At 45.0% G+C, this 19,699-nt stretch overlaps 1 protein-coding gene across 1 annotated transcript in view; it reads left to right on the top strand.

Annotated features, from left to right (window-relative positions):
• Positions 1-19,699, top strand: part of Pla1a (phospholipase A1 member A) — a 35,285-nt gene that overhangs the window by 7,165 nt on the left and 8,421 nt on the right. The window contains exons 2-8 of the mRNA XM_055625077.1: positions 9,871-10,072; positions 11,600-11,777; positions 12,229-12,337; positions 13,049-13,150; positions 15,064-15,153; positions 17,241-17,408; positions 19,176-19,265. Of these exons, the coding sequence (XP_055481052.1) occupies positions 9,871-10,072; positions 11,600-11,777; positions 12,229-12,337; positions 13,049-13,150; positions 15,064-15,153; positions 17,241-17,408; positions 19,176-19,265 (939 nt within the window). The remainder of the gene's footprint in view (positions 1-9,870; positions 10,073-11,599; positions 11,778-12,228; positions 12,338-13,048; positions 13,151-15,063; positions 15,154-17,240; positions 17,409-19,175; positions 19,266-19,699) is intronic.

The following is a 19,699-nucleotide window of genomic DNA, read 5'->3' as shown; positions in this document are numbered from 1 at the left end:
TGAGTGTGTGTATGTGTGTGTGCCTGTGTTTGTGTATATGTGTCTGTGTATGAGTGTGTATGTCTGTGTGTGTGTGTTGGTGATAGGAATTAAGGTAGGGCTTTGCACGTGCTAAGTACACATTTTACCTCGAAACTACACACACAGCCCTCAACATTTGCTGTTTAAAAGTTTCTAATACTTCCATGGTAGATATGCAGTATTGATTCCTTTTTTCTCTGCATGATTACCTTTTTCATTTTCAAGTGAGACAAACTGAAAAATTCTTGCTGGAGACTTTAAAATACATATACTGCTAATGCAAAGGGTAAAAAAAAAAATTAAAGATAGAAAACGTTATAAAATAAAATATACACAAAACAAGGAGAATGTATATAGAAGAAAAGCCTAACTGAAAAATTGAAATTGAAAATACAAATGATAAAAAAAAAATGAAACAAAATAAAAATAGGCACAATGACGAGAATGTATATAGAAAAAAACGTAATTGGAAAGTTGAAACTGAAAAAGAACCAAGATCACATCATGGTCAGATAGAGGTTAGTCCAAGTAATAAGGGGATTTTTAAATTATAATTTTACTATTATTGTCGTTGTTGTGTGTGTGTAGGTGGTGTGTGGAAGGGGTTTGCATGTGGAGACCGGAGCACACTTTGTAGACCTGGCTTTTTCATTCTGCTTTTACCTCTGGATTTGAAAGATTGAACTCAGATCACCTGCTGAGTCACTTGGCCAGCCCTTAAAGAGTTGATGTTTTGAACTAAGTGATGTATTACTCTAACTCACACACAAACAAACTGAAAGAAACAAAACAACATGCACAACTCAATAAATAGAAAAGCCCAAACAACAGGTAATGCGCTTGATGGAGAATGTCTACCAGACTGTGCCATTGAGGACTGTGTCTTTGCTCTTTCTGTTGACGCTGTCTGTCCTGATGTTTGGTTTAGAAATGACTGGGGAGCCTCGGAGCATGGTTCACTGAGCTCTGTTTTATACTCTTAAATGACTGACAGTTTTCAAGAATTAAAAAGAATATATATGTGTGTGTATTTATATATACATATATGTATGTATACATATATATACACATATATGTATGTATACATGTATTTATGTATATATATGTATGTATACATACATATATATACATGTATATATATATGTATATATGTATATAGATGGGGGGGCTGTATGCACAGAGTTCAGATGTCCACAGAGGCCAGGAAAGGGCATCCGATGTCCAGGAGCTGTAATTACAGTTGTTGGTGAATCGTCCAGTGTGGGTGCTGGGAATTAAAGGCAGGCTCTCTGGAAAGGGCAGTAAATGCTCTTAGCTACTGAGCTGTCTCTCCAGCCCATGATGAACAGTTTTGTCATCTGTAAATACTGGCATTTACCCCTGTTCCTTGTCAAATTCTATAATTTATTTCACTTTATTGTCTTGTTTCTCTGGCAAGGAGTAGGACCTCCAGAATAATATTTAAACATTTAATACTTAACAGACAACCTTCTTTATTCTTTTGAGACAGATTCTCTCTGTGTAATTCAAGCTGGCCTGGAATTAAGATCCTCCTGCCTCAGCCTTCTGAGTATTGGAATTATAGGCATGTGCCACCACCCCCATGAGAACTGGTTGGTTCTAGGTTTTAAGTGAAGTCTTTTCTGTTGAGATGCGCATATTATTTTTATGTTATTATTACAAACACTGATGAAAATATGCTATTATTACAAGCCTTTCATTTCTTGCATTAAACCCTGGTTGGCCATGGTATTTTTCTGCCCTTTGTTCTTGTTATGCTTGGTGGGTTTTGATTTGCTGGTATTTTGTCTAGACTTGGTATTTTGACTATTCTCATAAAATAAGTTGGTATTCTGTCCCATGTTTACTTTTTTTCTGGAATAATGAATATGTAAAATTGAGAATTTCAGGGTTAGTAATATCCTTCTGTATATCTGTCTGGCCTGTTAGGTTTTTTGATGGACAGGTTGAAAACTACCATTTTAATACTTGGTGCTATAGTTTTAAATATGCTTTTTTTTTTAAATTAAGTTTTAGTAAACTATGTTTTTCTAAGAAAGTATCCAGTTTTAGAAAGTTCTAAAATTTCAGTTTCTGGCTGGCTATAAATATGATTATATTTTATGATTTGAAAAAAAAATCAGTTGTGTCTGTATTGATTTCCCTTTTCTATTCTTGATACTGTTTACCCATGACTTCCTCCTTTTTTTTTTCTATCTTATCAAAGGTACATCTGGTTTATTATTCTTTTCAGAGGGTCAGCTCTTGAGCGTATTGTGTTTGGCAGGTAATGTCTAAGCTGCAGAGGAAACACAATAGATAAAAGGCCTTGACTTGTTAGAGAGTCTATTTATAATCTAGGGTGATAATCAACAAGAAAAGACCAACAGGAAGTACGGAGTAGATTAGAAAGTGATGATTTTTCGCACATAAAGAGATCAGGGTAAGAAATATTGAGGGAGCTGGGTTCTGGTGGCACACGCCTTTAATCCCAGCACTCAGGAAGCAGGAGCAAGTGGACCTTTGAATTGGAGGCCAGCCTGGTCTACAGAACAAGTTCCAGGACAGCCAGGGCTGTTACACAGAGAAACCCTGTCTCAGAAAATAATAAAAATAAAGACAAAAGAAAAGAAAAAAGATTGAGGGGTTGAGAGACTGAAGTACAGAGAAGGAGAGAAAACGGCATCTGACCGACAGGCTTGATGGGTGCAGAGGGAATTAAACACACACATGGCTAGCAGAATGTTCCAGAAAGAGACAGCAGCCAGTATCAACAGCTTCTCCCAGGAGGGAGGACAAAGGGGACATCTGGCTGGAATAGGGTGTGCAAAATAAGATAAAGGGAAGTGTAGAGGGGCACAGAGGTCTCAGTGCTCACAGACAGGCGCTAGGGGAATCCCAAGGATTGACCAGAGGTTCCGTATGTTTTTCCTATCAAGAGGCACCGGGTTATCAGAGACCCACTGTGGTTTTAAAGGCTGTTAGATGATCCTTGATCAATGACCCGTGGTGGTGGTGGGGAGTTATGCTTTCATACATTATAATTCTCAGGTAATTTGTTAGTTGCAGTGGTAACATGCCTGGCAATTGTTGTAACGTATCTCTTCCCCACATAACATATGAAAGTCCTGAGACAAGATGGGGCAACATGGTGCCTGAAGAAGAACCTTTGTCAGTCCGATTTAACACACTGGTACTTTCTGAAGAATCCCATTGGCCTCTAACAGCTTGGAAAGGAGGGCCTTAGACCTTGGCCAATGTGGGGGCCGATGACCTGCCCCTAACGGGACAGCTTTCGATGTATAAGGACAGCACAGCACATCCATCTGCTGATAACCATCTTGTCCATAAAGCCAGGGACGTTAACCCCCTTTCAGTAGATCGTGTTCCTCCTAAATCACTTACACTGCTCTTGAGTATGGTTTATTTTTTTGTTGTCTGGGTCAATTTTTCCCTTGATTCCCTGCCTGGATGTTGCCCCCTTGGCAGCTTAAAGGCTTACCATCCTTATCAAATTTGAATCAACAGTCCTTAGCCCAGTGTTTTCTCTTTTTACATCATGGGCAAAGGTGGGGGGGGCAGATTACTAGATTTTTACTTTTGCATTCATTTTTTTTTTCAAGGTCCTCTACTCCTGCATTAAAAGCAAGGTCTCTTTTGAAAAAAAATGTTTTTAAATAACTGCTACAACATGAGCTAGCTGCTAATATCTGGCTGCTACCCAGTTAGAGAAATCACCATGTTATACTGGTGCTATGGCAGCTCTACATGCTTCAGTGGCTCCATCAAACGTGAGCTGCCTCATCAAGATATCTGTGGTGGCTTCCCCATGAGTTACCTCCTGTTGTAATTACTGCTCTCTTAATGAGAGCAAGAAACTCGGGCCAAGGTTCATTAACTTTCTGTTTTCAAGTGGCCAGAGAATCCACAGTTTCTCCACGACCAGGAGCAGTCCTCCAGACTCACAGTGAGCAAAGGTGGACTCGGTCGAAACGCCGAGCCAAACGTTCTGCTGCGCTGGAGCATCGCTGTCCTGTCCCACCCCATGAAGCATGTCCGAATCAACAGGGATCTTATTGCTCCTGTTCCTTTCTGCCCGTTCATCACATCTGTCATAACATTTTGCTTTTCACATTAAGTATTGTCCTGTGATTAAGAAAGTTTTACATATTTGCTTAATAGTTCCAAGGAGTAACAATATCCCTACTTAAATTTCCCCACATCATATCAGTAAGTGGAGCACGCATGCCCCTGGCAGAGAAAGATTTTCTGAAATTCTTTAAGAGCTCAGAAGTAAGTAGGCCTATGGTGATGCACATTTGGGTTTTGAGGATTTAAAATCACAGGCCTTCTAAGAGCTGTCGTAATGGGGGGGGGGAGTTTGGCCCTAATCTTCCATGAGTAGTCTCTTAAAAGGAGGAAGCATAGACTGAATTTCTGAGTCGGACTGACGAGAGTTAATATTTGCTGTATATGGACATAAATACGGGATGTTTGAAGCAGGTGCAACGTGTCTAAATTGGTCTCCTTGAATATAGGAGCAGCAGTACCCTGCCGAGGTGTATCCGGAGGGTCCTCCTCATTGTGGTCCTCCCGAAGATGGTCTAAGCAATACGTTACAACAGTCCATTGCAAAATAATGACAGGGATTTTATCCCTCTTTTCTTTCTTTTTTCTTTTTAGTGTAGCTTTGGCTGACCTTGTACTCACTTTGTAGACCGGGCTGGCCTCAAACTCACAGAAATCCACCTGCCTCTGCCTCCCAGAGTATTATCCGCCTTTTCATGTGGATATTTTCTTCTTACAGTAGCTCCTATGTGTTTCCATCTGTCAACATCAGTGGCTTTTTGGGAAACTGAGGACTGAATTTTACAGCCATTTGTACAAAGTCATGGAGCTACTGCTCTAATTATTTTTGCTTCCTTGGATCTTAACAGATAGCTCAATAATTGCATAGGATGCTTTGCCTCAGAAGGCTGAGAAGAACCCATGCTATGTCACTCTCTCACTTAGGGTCATGACTCGTTGGGCAAAAGGACCAATCTCCTACCCTCTGCTTCTATTTAAGGAATAAGAACTCCTTCCCTTCCCCTAGGGTCGAGCCCCCACACACCGGGCACCAGTTGCAAGGGTCGCCTTCACTGGCAGCCGAGAGACAAGCCACAGAGGACAAGAAGGCAGTTCAGCACAGCACAATTCAGTAGGCTGTGAGTCTGGCCGATTGATTTAGCTTAGGTGTATGTAAACACAGTCTAATCTGGTGAAAACTATCCTTGTGACGACTGACCCAGTCCCCAGAGCACAAGGAAGCATGCCCAAATCTCTCCGAGGAACAAAGGTAAATACAGGTCAGACATGACTACGTTGAAACTCTGTAAAGGACACGTGACACCTTTCATAAAAATAGATTCTGTAGATTGACTGAAAAAAAAAAACAGTTTATGACAATGGGTCTAAAGGAGGATCTATTGCCAGAAAGGCCCCAGCCACACAGGAATGCACAAAAGCCACCAGGCTAGAAAGCATGTCTGCTCCAGGCTTCTGGGAGGAAAAGGGGTTGTCATTCCTTCCCTTGAAGGAACAACCGTGTGTGCTTAACATCCCAGGTTCCCTTAGGGCACCCTTCTCAACCTTGCCAAGGCTGCAACCCTTTAATACGGTTCCTCATGTTGTGGCGAACCCCAACCATAAAATCATTTCTGTTGCTACTTCATAACTGTAATTTCGCTGCTGTAGTGAATCGTCACGGAACTATCTGTGCTTTCTGACGCTCTTAGAAGTTTCCCCGTGAAAGGGTCATTCAACCCCACCCACAAAGGGGTTCCGACCCACAGGTTGAGAACCGCCGCTTTAGTGCCTGTCTGTGCGCACAAAGATCTCTGAGCCCCTTACAGGGAAGGGCTGTCAAGAGGGCAGGCAAGATCCTCCAGAGCCCTGAAGTCCATTCCAAGGACATCAGCTTCTCTTCTGAACGAAATAGCAGAGGCTTTATCACAGAAGACCCGCCTGACCTGACCAACTTTGCCAGGGGATAATCTTGGCTGCTGTGCAGCAATTAGAACAAGTGTAGTGTAGACAGGAAAAGCAGTGATAAGTTAGGGCAGAGATCTTGAGAGATGGTCATGGCTCAGCCCAAAGCAGTAGCTAGGTCGGTAGGGATGGTTGAATTCTGAGTATGAGATTCTGACCACAAAGAGAACAGGATTTGCTTACCATCTACATGAGAGAAATGAATGGGGTCAAAGATATTTGGCCTAAAAATCTGGAATGACTGAGTTGCTGGGGGTGTTAAGACTACCTCACAGTTTCTGTTTCTTTAATTTCAGCTACTACTTTCTTATTTATTTTGCTATATCTGCTCTTCTTTCCTTAAAAGATTGGCTGACCAGGCAGGCACAGTGGTGCATGCTTGTAATCCCAGCACTTGGGGAGACAGAGACAGGCAGATCTCTGTGAGTTTGAGGCCAGCTTGGTCTACAAAGCAAGTCTAGGACCGCCAAAGCTACACAGAGAAACCCTATCTCAAAAAACAAACAAACAGCCCACCCCAAAATGGGTTATACCAAAGCAAATGCTCTTCTCAATATCACTTAAGATTATAAATCCCACCCCATCCCCTGAGATCATGTGTCACTGTATAGTTCTCACTGTCCTGGAACTCCCTCTGTAGACCAGGCTGGCCTCTAGTTCACAGAGATCTGCCTGCCTCTGCCTCCCAAGTGCTGGGCTTAATGGTGTGTTCCACCACACCTGCCTTAAAAGAAAAGTTTTAAAAGGTAAACAGTGGGAAGAAGCTATTTGATTGGAAAGGCTTAAGTCCTTAGCTGGAAGTGAAGGGGCTGCTTCTGGTTGGCCAAGCCTGTTTTGTTTCCAGTTCTCCGCTTGCTGCGCTGAGTTTCCATTTGCTGACTTGGGAACTCAAGATGCCTTGGTCTAATGGCCGCCTCGTACGTCAAGTCCACACTGTAAGTGCGGCAGTAGCTACTCTATACAAATCTTAACCCCATTTTGATTTTTAATATTCTTCCTTTTCTGTTTTTATATTTAGTTTCACTACAATTTGTGTTTTTATATTCTTTGCATTCCGTTGAGATTATTCTTTAGCAGGCACATTGCTTAAGAGTGTTTTATTCTTCCCATGTATTTTAAAATGTGTTTTGTTGTTGGTTTCTAATTTTGGCATTTATTTAGATGATGTTGTCTGAGTGATACTACTGATCCTTTGATGATGGGGGAGAGGGGTTATATTAGTCAGTTTTTTTTATTTACACAACAAAATACCTGATACAAATAACTTTAGAAGAAGTGAGTGTTATTTGGTTCAAGTTTAGTTGTTTTGGAAGCGCAAGTCCAAGACCACGCAGCCCCACTGGGTTGGCCTCTTCTTCGGAAAAGATGCTATGATGGAAGCATATGGGAGGAAAATGTCATATACTGGGCCTTAAATTAAGAGCTGAGGTCCTACATCAGCTTCTAGGACATGCATCCGGCAGGCCAGGTCCTCACATTTTCTTTTTCAGCCTTGCAGATCAAAACTAGGCCTCGTACAAGTGCTCCACACTGCGCTACCCTCCCAGTCCTTTGTTTCTTGAGCTAGGGTTTCATTACTGAGCTCAGGCTGCCCTGGAGTTTGCTACAGAGCCCAGTCTGACCCCAGGACCACGATCTTTCCCTCTGCTTCCCGAATGGTGGAATTAAGTGTCTGTCACCACACTCGGGGCAGGGGCTCCACTCCTTAAAAACCCACTGTACCCCTCAGTGCTGCCATCTTGGGGACATAGTAGATTTGGAGGGGATACCACAACTCTACTCAAGCCAGAGACTCACTAAGGGGACATACCGTGCTCCTTTGAGAGGATTTAGTTCTGCCAAGGTGGTGACACACATCTAATCCTAAGGTTCCGGGAAGCTGAGGCAGGAAGATGGTGAGTTTGAGGCTAATGTGGAGCCCTGTAAGAAGATCCCGTCTTTAAAAAATCTTGGGGCTGGGGCTCTAGCTCAGTGGTAGAGTACTTGCCTCGCATTACCCTAGGATCAATATCCAGTACTACTAAAACAAACAAACAAACAAACAAACAAACAACAACAAAACTGGGTGGGGGAAGAAAGTACCCCAAAATTAAAATTAATTAATGGCAAAAGCTAGAAAAGGCAGATTAAGTAGAATGGACAGCCATCTTTTTTTTTTTTTTTTTTTTTTTTTTTTTTTTTTAACTCCACTGTGGGAGCTCAGATTGTAGACTGAGGAAGTTGCTGCACTCAGAATGAGCTTGGTCCCAAGGACGTGTGTATCTGGAAAGGCCACACCAGGGCTCAACCTCAGCAAAGCGGTGATGCTGTGTGGAGGATTCACTGTGGCTGGGTTCCCAGGATCCACTAACAGTACTTCCACACCCCAGGGCACCTTAGGTCCATACTTGTGCTGTGTGTGTGTCCCAGTTACTTCTGATAGCAGAATCTAAAGGTACTGTCATCATTACAGAAAGGGTCTCTGTGTAGACAAGTCTGTGATCTTTGTCCCATGGCGGTACTTCTAGGAGACTGTCGCAGTGCCATGGGTTGGGTCTGAATGCATCTTGCTCCAGTCTGTCCCCGTGAGAAGTTCTGGAAGCCAGGGACCACAGCTCCTCATCACACAGGGATGCTCAGAGTTTTATGTTGTCTCTTTTCTGTTTGATGCTGTCAAAAGTCCTTTGGCTTTGACTAAAAGTATCCAGTGCATTGGAGTATATTGTATCTAAAGAGTATACTGTAAAGCATTTTCTGTAGGTGTCATTTGGGAAGGCTCCTCACAGTGTCAAACAGGGTAGGCTCCTTTTGAGGTTCGTGAGGGACCCTATCCCAGCCCTCTTCCTTTGATTTCTTCTTGTGCCACTTCTCATCATCTTTCCTATTTTTTTCTTTCAAAACTTCTCCTTTCATAAGGACACCAACCACATTGTATTAAAGTCTCATTGTAATTTAATTAGCATTGTGAAAGTCCCCTTGCTAAATATAGCCACATTCTGAGACATGGGCTCATAGGACTTCAGGGTATGACTTTGGGGAAGGGACTTGTACTAGCTATTTTTTTTTTCCTCATCTCTATGAGAACATAACTGACAGAGGCAACATAAGAGAAGGATTTGATTTAGCTGAGGTTTAAAAAGAGATGCAGCCGGGCGCCGTGGCGCATACCTTTAATCCCAGCACGCAGAGGGGCAGAAGCAGGCAGATAGCTGTGAGTTCGAGGCCAGCCTGGTCTACAAATCCAGGACAGCCAAGGCTACACAGAGAAACCTGATTAAAAAAAAAAAAAAAAGTATACAATGCAGTATGGTGGGAAGGCATAGCAGCGGGGCATAAGGTGACAATCACATTGTGGCTCTGGCCACACCACAATTATAGTCAGGAAATTGGGAGAGATGAACACGGGTGCTCATCTGGCCTTCCCTGTTTCCCATCATCATGTGGTCCGGGATCCTGGTCTGTGGGATGGTGGAACCCACTTTCAGGGTGGATTCTCCGTCCTCAGCGAAGCCTCTCTGAAAACACCTTAAAGTCACACCCAGAAAGCGTGTCTCCTACAAGATTCTAAATCCAGTTGAGTAGCTTCACTCGGGCCCACAACAGCCGTCTCATCATGGTCTTGAGCTTGCTCTACCTGAACAATATACATATTCGTCTCTGCTGTTTCACTCTTAGGCATGAAAATTATGCACAGATTTTTGCTCACAGAAATGGTGCAATGATTAATGATGCCAACCCACAGCACGACAGTTCCTGTTCCTTTCTTCCTTCCAGGACGTCATCCTTCTAGAAGGAGCTGACCTCCTTCTGAACGTTCTTGTTTTGCATTGTTTCCTCCAGGGAACGTAGCTCCTGCCTCCCAGCCAAACTGCACTGACTTCCAGAATGCCAGGCTTCTCCGGGGCACCAACCTCAAAGTCCAGTTTCTCCTCTTTACCCCTTGTAACCCCAGCTGTGGACAGCTGGTAGAAGAAAGCAGTGACATCCAAAACTCTGAGTTCAATGCCAGCCTGGGAACCAAACTGATTATTCATGGATTCAGGTGAGAGCTAAGCAGCCGGTGGGATCCTCTCAGCTAAGAACCAGAGAGACCATAATGCCATGGGAAGAGAGTGGGGAGCAGGAGGAGGCACAGATTTGCTGACCATCGCATGTTCCGTCACTAACGTCCTTGGATATGCCTCATGTCAACTCTGCATATACTCTTGCTGGACATACAGTCAGCCTCTGCTCACCCTTTATGACCCTGGATAAGCCGCTCCAGTTTTCATATCTGGATTAAAGAGGAAGGTGTAGGAATCAACTCAGTGGTTCTTGGGCAAAAAGCATATGCTCTTATCCCCGAAGTGTGGTTGTACAGCATGATTCATCTTGAGCAATGACGTCACAGGTTTTACGCAGTCACTGGGGATAATAACATGGTACTTTTTGCCCAGGGTTTTATTTCCCCTTTTTTTTTTCCTGTATTTTTTTTTCCATGATTTTAGGACTTGAGGAAGTTTTGTTGATGGTACTGCCTCCATCATGCCCAGAGGTTAGCATTTCTCAAGGGTTTGACAGCTCTGCCGTTTCTACCATCTGATTCAATCACTACCCTTCCTTCAAACATCTCCCCCCCCCCAAAGCCCACTGACAAGACAAAAGACAGAGAAAGTCTCTGAGAGGAGAGAGGCAGAGTGGCTACAGGGCGTATAGAACTAGGGCGCTGATTGAAGAGATGTGCCCACTACTTCACGCCTGGCCTCTCTCTGCTCCAGGGGCCCAGCTCCACCTGCCCTTCACTGTCACTCTTGATTCTCTCTCCAACACATTTCTTTGGCAGCCTTGTATTTAGCTATTATCCCAGGCAGAGTACGCACCTCCCGCCCAGGGACAGCTGATGGAACCAGTTAGTGTTCATTACGCAGCTCTGCTATTAAGCCTCAGGGATCATGTGCTCTACCTGTCCTCCTGTCTCCTGGTGGGCATGCTCAAGGTGTCCCACAGCAGGGAGCTGGAACGTCTTTCCACACTGTTGGGAGAGCTTTCTGAACTGTTCCCGTCATTATCCTGCTGGAAAAGTCTCATACCAAAGTTGTAGAAGGACAGGGACTTGTCTTTAGATCTTGGAAATCACCCAGCATACCCTTAGGCCCACAGGTACTCAATAAACATGTTGTGAATGAATGCCAGGACATATGAATGAAAGCCTCTGGAATGAAAGAACCTGTACTTTAAAATGAGGATTCAGGCCACAGGTTTTAAAGAGAAGGTATAGAGCTGTCTTTCGAATAGTCAAGAGGCAACAGTACCGATGGTCTACAGAGCTTTGCACAAAGGGGCAGACTGGAGGAAGGTGTGGCTGGAATCTGCCTTATGTTCTGAGCTTCACGTGGAACAAGAGCCACTTTCAAATAATTTACATGAAGGGTCCGAGTGTGCTGGCAACGCTGGGAGCATATTTTCTCTCATCTCAAGGCACTGTGTAACTGGCTGTCTTGACTTCTCTAGCTTGGGGACCAATTGAGGTTTCTATCAAAGGCTATCAGTTTGGCGAGTCATTTTCCTCTGTGTTTTTACTCACGTCTAGGGCGTTAGGAACAAAGCCTTCTTGGATCGACAAGTTCATTAGAGTGCTCCTGCAGGCAGCAGATGCTAACGTGATTGCAGTGGACTGGGTTTACGGTTCTACAGGTGTCTATTTCTCAGCTGTGGAGAACGTGGTCAAGCTGAGCTTGGAGATCTCCCGTTTCCTCAGCAGATTGTTGGTAGGTCTGGGAAGGTTCAGGTTTGTTCTGGCCATTTGTACAGAAAAGGGCAGCCTGGAAGAAAAAGATTTCCCTTGAGATTTAGGGCAGAAGCAGAGCCACCCAGGGAGCTGGTGGGTGGTTAGATAGATCTGGAGCTGGGTTCTTGTGGGTGCTGACAGGCAGGGCACTGAGCCTTCCCAGGGCCCCCAGGCCTCTGTAAAACATGTCACTGCACAAAAATGGCAAATGCTGACCATGAAAAAATTTAGTAGTACCGCTAAGGAAAGACGTGGTCACTCCATACTTTGAAGTGAGCTCTAAAAGAAGAACAGGGAACAATGGATGGAAGGTCTGCCCTTGTTCTGAAGCATGTAGGTAGGTGGGTGGTGCCAAGGCCTTTGGTGATGGGAACCTTGGGAAAACCACTGCAACCCAAGTGGAATCCATTGTCTACCATCGCCCATTCCAGGAGCTGGGTGTGCCAGAGTCCTCAATCCACATCATTGGCGTTAGCCTGGGGGCTCATGTCGCAGGCATGGTGGGGCATTTCTACAAAGGCCAGTTGGGACGGATTACAGGTAAGGAAAAAAATGCTTCTCTACCTTCCCTCTCAGTGATTAGAGACAGACAGAGATTGCTTCAGAGACTCCTCTGAAGAGTGCAGATGGGAAGTTGAGGCAGCATCCTTATGATCAAGTCATTGTTGCTACTGCAATGATCTCTATTGTTGGCATAGAATAGCGCCATTATCCTATGATCTCCAATGTCAATGTAAGAGCGTACGGTATTTGCTCCCGAACCTCAGTGCCTACATTTGTAAAATGGGTGGAAGAATGCTGTCATTGGGATTTGGTGTGGAAATCTCCCTCAGACAGAGAGTTAATCCCCTGCAGAGATGGAGGATGCTATTTGCCAGTCTTCACGCTCAGTCAGTAAGGACGGGGGCTGCCTGGTAAATACCCGACATTCTTGGTCCTTCAGTTGGACAAGTTTGAATCATGTCTCACAGAATGGTCCAGAGAGGCCCTATGGGATGAGAGCAGTTTCACTGTTTTTGCCAGATTGGTGGTGTTGTTAAGTTCATTTTAAAGGCAGAAAACTGGGCCTCTGAGAGAGCACCATGACAGACAACCCACCATGGGTTTCCTGGGTAATGTGGTCCTGGGCTGGTTCTTCCAACCCTTGATCCTAGATGGATGATGGGCTTAACTGGAGAGAGTGCTGGGGAAGACCTAGTGTTTCTGGGAGTTGAGAGGGAAGAGGATTCTGATATCAGTCTGTCCTGACAGGTCTGGATCCCGCTGGACCGGAGTACACCAGAGCCAGCCTGGAGGAGCGCTTGGATGCTGGAGACGCCCTCTTTGTAGAAGCCATCCACACAGACACTGACAGTGAGCTTGGGTGATGTGTCCGGGATGAGGGAGTGAGCATAGGTAAGGGCTTCGATGTTAGCACGGGAGCCCCTGTTCCTGGCAGAGTTACTGTTATACAGCAGGAGATTTATCAAAATGATTTTGAAGGTCTCTTCCAGCTCTGAGATCATTCTTTGGCTCTCATTGTCACTGTGACCAAGGAGATTAGTAGTTTTATTTTAAGCTACCTGTGGGCAAGAGAACTTTCACTCATGAACCAAAATGGTTTGTTTGGTAATCTCACTGATTCAAAACCAAACCCTGTGTTGATAGGTATGGGAAAATCATGCTGCTTTTTTTAGGCTGTGTGCGCCTGGCCCCTGATGACAGGGGGGCATTCCATTCTGCAGGCACACAGGCCAGTCAGGACTTCCCTTTTCCCCGGGGGACAAGCCCAGTCCATCCTAGGTGGAGAGAGAATCTCCCTTCCAATCATGACACACACAGGAAAGGTCACCTCAACTCTCATCCAGCTTGTCTTTCTGACCACCCGAGAAAGAAGGTAGACAACCATCCTTATTTCTACTTATGTCCCTGTAGTGTGTACCAAACACTGTGTTCAGAGTTACTGCAGCAAGACAAACAATATCTGTTCTAGACCAGAAGGGCTTATAATTCAAGGAAGAGAGACACCTGTGTCTCACGCCCTTAGGTCTAAAGCCTTCTTCTAGTAACCAAAGCTCACAAGGCGTGCAACTAGAAGAAGCCCATGCAGCGATATTGTCCAAGCACTGTTCCTGCCTTCACCGCACAGATGCATAGCAAGGTCCTCCAAGCCCAGCTGTGTGAGGATAGTTTGCCTTGCTCGTGAGTAAGGAGAGTCGTTTACTTTAGAGGGATCACGTTTATGGAGACAGAAATGTGGTGGTGGCTGAGCGAGAGAGAATGAGGGAGGAGAAATGGGGAGTTGGGGCTTATATAGTTTTAGTTCGAGAGAGTGACACTTGTGCAATAAAGCGTGACACTGACTCCTCACTGTAAATGTAGACAAGAGAGACACTTAAAGATACTGAGCTGCCTACTTAAAAATTAAGATGGTAACTCTTCTTATGGTATTTCAGCATGATTTAGAAAGGAACCATTGTTTTCATCTATAAAACAAATTTTAAAAATGAAGTAGAAGTTTTCCACGCCCAAATTTACTAAATATATTTCATGTTAGATTCATAGTTACCTGACTTTGGGCTCTTTGGCTTTTTGAAGTCAGAGATCCCTCTTTTATGGGATCTGCTTCATCAGTCAATCTTTACTGAGCTAGGAAGCCAGTCCTGAGAATCTGACAATGGACAAGGGTATGTAGCTAGACAGCTGTTCATTTGTTCATTCAATAACGATTTATTAGTCACTCATCATGAGTCAGGTATTGTGGTAGGTGTCAAAGACCTACAAGAAAAACAACAACAACAACAAGAAAACAAAAGACAGGAAAGTACACAAGGCTTCATTAGAGGAAACAGATTACAGGTTGTCATTATCACATAGACATACACATATCACATGAGGACATCATTGCATGTTGAAAGGGTAGCTTCACGGGGTATCTTCAGAAGGGGTCTACTCTGATGGGATTATTGACAACCATCTATGTAGCAGGCAAGGCTCAGCAGAGGAGAATGAATTAGCCATGGGAGGGGCTAGAAGAAGATTCTAGGTGGGGACGATGGACAAAGAAAGGCCTAGGTATGGGCAAGTGCTTGACTTGTTATTGATCTTATTGGCAAACCCAATCAGCTTGTAAACCGATCCTAGTGCACTTCCTCTCAGCACGGTTTGCCTTCTGTAGCTGCACAACCCGTTGCAATGAGAAGGACACCGACTCCCAACGACCGCGATGTGGGGCTGGGAAAGTATGCTTCTGAAGCAGGAAGTTGACTGGGCTCTCCCTCTTTCAGATTTGGGTATCCGGATACCTGTTGGACATGTGGACTACTTCGTCAATGGAGGCCAAGACCAGCCTGGGTGTCCCACGTTCTTTCATGCAGGTCAGCAAGCCGGGGAAAGGTAGCATTGTGGGGCAGGTGCTCCCCAAATTAAAATTCACCACGTCTTCACCCTGAGCAGCCAACATGGGCCACATAGGGCCTTTCCAATGATGCCCTTAGCACATGCTAGCTTAGCACACACTAGCTGTCTTTGCACCATGAATTCCAGAGAGTTCTCTCTAATAATGGAAGCCAGCCTCACGTTTGTGCCGTCATCCCGGTTTATGTTAGGCCCGGTCATGACTTAACATTGCTCAGGCCAGTAAGACTGGATCTATGGCCCACAATAGCTGCATTCTCTCCAGAAGGTAGCTGTGGCAGAAGCAGACCATCGGAGCTACATGGCCAAAGGATCGCTTCACCCAGTACCTTATGCGTGCAGAGATCTGCCTGCCTCTGCCTCTTGAGTGCTGGGGTTAAAGGTTGCTATACCCAGCGTCCAAAATTATCTTAAAGATGGTTTTTAACCACATTTTTTCCTAAATACATTCTTCTGGAATTCTCTTTTTGCAAGTATTTAACATATGTTTTAAGTTATAAATGTATTTAAATAAAAAGTATATTTAATATCTGCTTTAAATAAGCTTAAATCTATTTTTTTTTAAAAAAAAAACCTAAGCACCAAAGATTGTTCAGCCATATAGCCTTGTGACTAAAATGAATACATTGACACTTTGTTGGGAAATATTAAGTACTGCTAATTTCTGTGTGTTTGTGGGATTCTCTTGTTTAACCAAATTCTCAATATCTTAAGATTTTTGTTTTGTTTGCTTTTTAAGGCAGTATCTCATGCTGTAGCTCGAGCTGATCTCAAACTCCAGGCTGTCCTCCTGCCTCAGCCTCCTGAGGATTCCAGATGTGTGCCATCACACCTGGCTCCATCTAATGATTCATTTAACATTTTTATCAAATGAGTACTATTATTATTATTATTATTATTATTATTATTATTATTATTATTTGCTAGATTTACTGTTTTTTCAAAACATGCCTCTTGGAAACCTTAGCACTTCTGATCAGGAGGAGGAGTTTGGTTTCAATGGCTGTAGAAACTCTCGGGGGCATTTTAGTTAGATACTTTGCACTTCTTCATAATGCAGTTCGAGAAGAGGCTGCTGCTCTCTGCTCCAGTTTCTGTTGATGCTAAAAAGAGCTCGGCAGTAGAGAACATCCTGACCATAAGAGAAAAGAAAGTGAACACAGTTTGTCCTTAACTGTCAGGCTAAGAGAGTCCTGTGGTGTAGGGGGAGTCAGACAAGCCCAAGAGCCTACAGTTGTGGCTCCTTACGTGCTAGCTCCAGCCTTATGTGGGTTGCAACATACATGTGAGTGTGTGTGTGTGTGTGTGTACTGCTGGCAACTTTTAAATAGTAAATAACCACAATAAAATACCATCAAGTTGGGGTAATTGGGACACTTGGAAAGTTCTTTAGACCAGTTATTGGGCTAGGTGAGTTACAGCGTACATGGTTAAAGAGACGGATCTTGAGCAGCAGCTGATGCTCTGGACCAGTGGTCTCAACCTGTGCGTCGCAACCCCTTTAGGGGGTGTCAAATGACCCTTCCACAAGGGTCGTCTAAGACCATTGGAAAACACAAACGTTTATGTTATGCCTCATAACAGTAGCAAAATTACATAACGATGTAGCAACAAAAACCATCTGGGCGTCACCACTACCTGCTGAACTGTATTAAATGGTCGCAGTACTAGGAAGGCCGAGAACAGCAGCTCTAGACTATCTCTCTGCTGGGTGGGAAAACGGTTTTGTGGGTGGCGACGAGGAGAGACAACCATCTTAGCTGTACGGGTGGTAGGTACCCTGAGCTCTGTGTGCCTCCACTTTACCAGAGACTTTGCCTGATGGCGTAAGAATCGATCTCACACCACAGGCTTAGCTTCTACAGCTCGGGAGAATTAATGGGGAAAGAGAGACTGCGGTAACGGGCCTGTTAATATTTCTAAAGCGTGGCCCGTCTATTCATAGGCTGCTGTGGTGTAAAGCTCAGGAGGGCTATAGAAAGCAGCAGGGAGGGGGTTTCCGCCGGTCTTGACTGGAACCCCTGCTGTGGCTCTTGTCTCCTCTCAGGTTACAGTTACCTGATCTGTGATCACATGAGGGCTGTGCATCTCTACGTCAGTGCCCTGGAGAACGCCTGCCCGCTGACGGCCTTTCCCTGTGCCAGCTACAAGGCTTTCCTTGCAGGAGACTGTCTGGATTGTTTTAACCCTTTCCTGCTCTCCTGCCCGAGGATAGGTGAGGCCTCACTCCTTTGGCTTCCCTTGGTAATGTCGGGAAGTTTGAGTACTAACCGCTTTTGGTCACCTGTTTTGCTTTTAAAATAGTTTTAAATTTAAAATAGTATTAAATTGCCTAATTTTTTTCTGGCATGTCACATATGAGTGCTGTTCCATCCCTTCCTTTCCCCTCTCCAAAGGTTCCTGTTCCCCCTCCTTCTTTAGTGCTACTCTTGTGTACATGTGTGCAGGGTTGACCGCTTGGGATCTGACAACCTATGAGGGAGCTCATCCTTAGAGAAGGCTGATTCTCTTCCTCGGCAGCCATTGGTGGATTGCTTGTAGCTCTTTATCTGGGGGTGGGACCTTGTGAGATTTCCCCTCTTGGTGTGCCAATGACTGCAGTGATGGTACAAGTCTTGTTTAGACAACCACACTGTCAGAGCACCTCTGACCTATGGCCAAGAGCCTAGCGGTCTGGGAAAAGGAAGTTAACCCATGAGGTGCTCAGCCTGCTCTCACTTGGAAGATGGCAGTTGGTGCTTGCTGTCCCACCTTTTATGCGCTCCCTGCTGGCGAGCTTGCTCCGTGTGTGTTGCGTTGTAGGGATTCCCCATTGCTGCAGGAAGCTCCTCTTTAGAAGTGGGAGCTTGCAGTGGCCACATGACATCTGGATTAGGGGAAATGACTCATTGCTGGTCAGCTCAATTATGTTTCTCCATGATCCAGGCCAGTGTGGGGAAAGGATTCTAGGAAAGCTGAGAGAACACGGCATATCCTAGGACAAAAACTCTAGGGGAAAAAAAATCGCTCTCTCCTGTTTCCACAGTTCTGCATTCCCCACCATGCCTGGATATGACTTGAAATACAGCAGCTTGCCAGTGCTTGTATGGTGACATGGTACTGGCCTGACAGAATGAGAAAGGCAGATGGAACCCCATAACAGCATACAGAGGCATTGTGTCCTCTTCCTGGACGAATGTCTGGCTTCCCTTCGGAGGTCATGGGTCACGTGGCTTTTCACAGCCACTTCCCACTGTCTGCCCAGCTTCTCTCTCGGCTCTGCCTGACACTGAACCTTAAAGACACTGGCCACACACCCTTCTATGTTTAAGCCAAGGTTCTTCAGCCTGTGGGTTCTTGTCCTAACCCTGGTTTCATCCCCGAGCACACTCCGCCCAACTATCATCTTCGAATCTTCAGGACAAACATTCATTTCACTGTGTCCCCACCAACAGGATACGGGTGCTGTCAAAGTAACTATGATACGATATCTACTTTTGCAAATTAGACACAACGTTAGACACAAAACATTATGTTTCTTACAGTTGTCGACCAAGGATGAGTTCAAGTGAGGGCAGTGGAGATGGCTCAGCAGCCAGGCTCTTGCTGTCAAGCCAGAAAAGCATGTTTCATGTCCAGGACCCACATGGTAGGCTACCTACCACAAGCTGTTTTGACTTCCACGTGTGTATTGTAATGCCCAAGTGCCTCCTGGCTCCCCCTAGACCCACCCCTGCTAAACAAACAGATTTTAGAAGAAAAGAAGTGAATGTGTGAATTGACCTAAAAAATGCACTTCCTGTCGACTTCCATGTTCATACTGCTTTACCGAACTTTTTTTTTTTTTGGGGGGGGGGGCTCTTGGGGTCATCAAGAAGCCCGAGCCAGAGCACATGTATCTGTGGAACTCGAGGTACATAAGTGAGTCCACACCTGACTGGGGATTCTAGGTCCTAGAAATGGCCTCCTCGAAACTGGGCTGTCCTTCCCTCTTGATTTTCAGGACTGGTGGAACGAGGTGGTGTCAAAATTGAGCCTCTCCCCAAGGAAGTGAGAGTCTATCTCATGACTACGTCCCAGGCCCCATACTGTGGTGAGTAGGGAGGAGGCTGGGTTCCTGTGTGGGATGCATCTCGCCTGGGGTGGGAGCTCAGATAGGAAGGGATGGGTTTGGCGGGTGACCTGGGAGGCAGTCTCAGAACCAGAACTGCAAGGAAGAATCTAAGCAGGGCCGTTAAGAGCCATTAGGAGCATTTCTCTGCTTACGCACTCGCTCTCTCTATCTCCCCCTTGAAATTCGTGCCCAGCCAGATGTGGTGGAGCACACCTTTAGTCCTAGCACTCAGGATGGCAGAGACAGGCGAGTCTCTGAGTTCGAGGCCTGCCTGGTCTACAGAGTGAGTTCTGGAATGGCCAGAACTACACAAAGAAATTCTGTCTCAAAATGAAAGAGAGGGAGAGGGGGAGGGAGAGGAAGAAGGAGGGACAGTGGGAAAGATGGAAGAAAAAAGACAGAAAGAGAAAGAG

The sequence above is a fragment of the Psammomys obesus genome, unplaced genomic scaffold, assembly GCF_907164565.1.
Source record: "Psammomys obesus unplaced genomic scaffold, mPsaObe1.curated_primary_1811, whole genome shotgun sequence".
Classification (NCBI taxonomy): Eukaryota; Metazoa; Chordata; class Mammalia; order Rodentia; family Muridae; genus Psammomys; species Psammomys obesus.
Note: the sequence above shows the minus strand (reverse complement) of the source record. Positions and strands in the feature narration are given on the sequence as shown.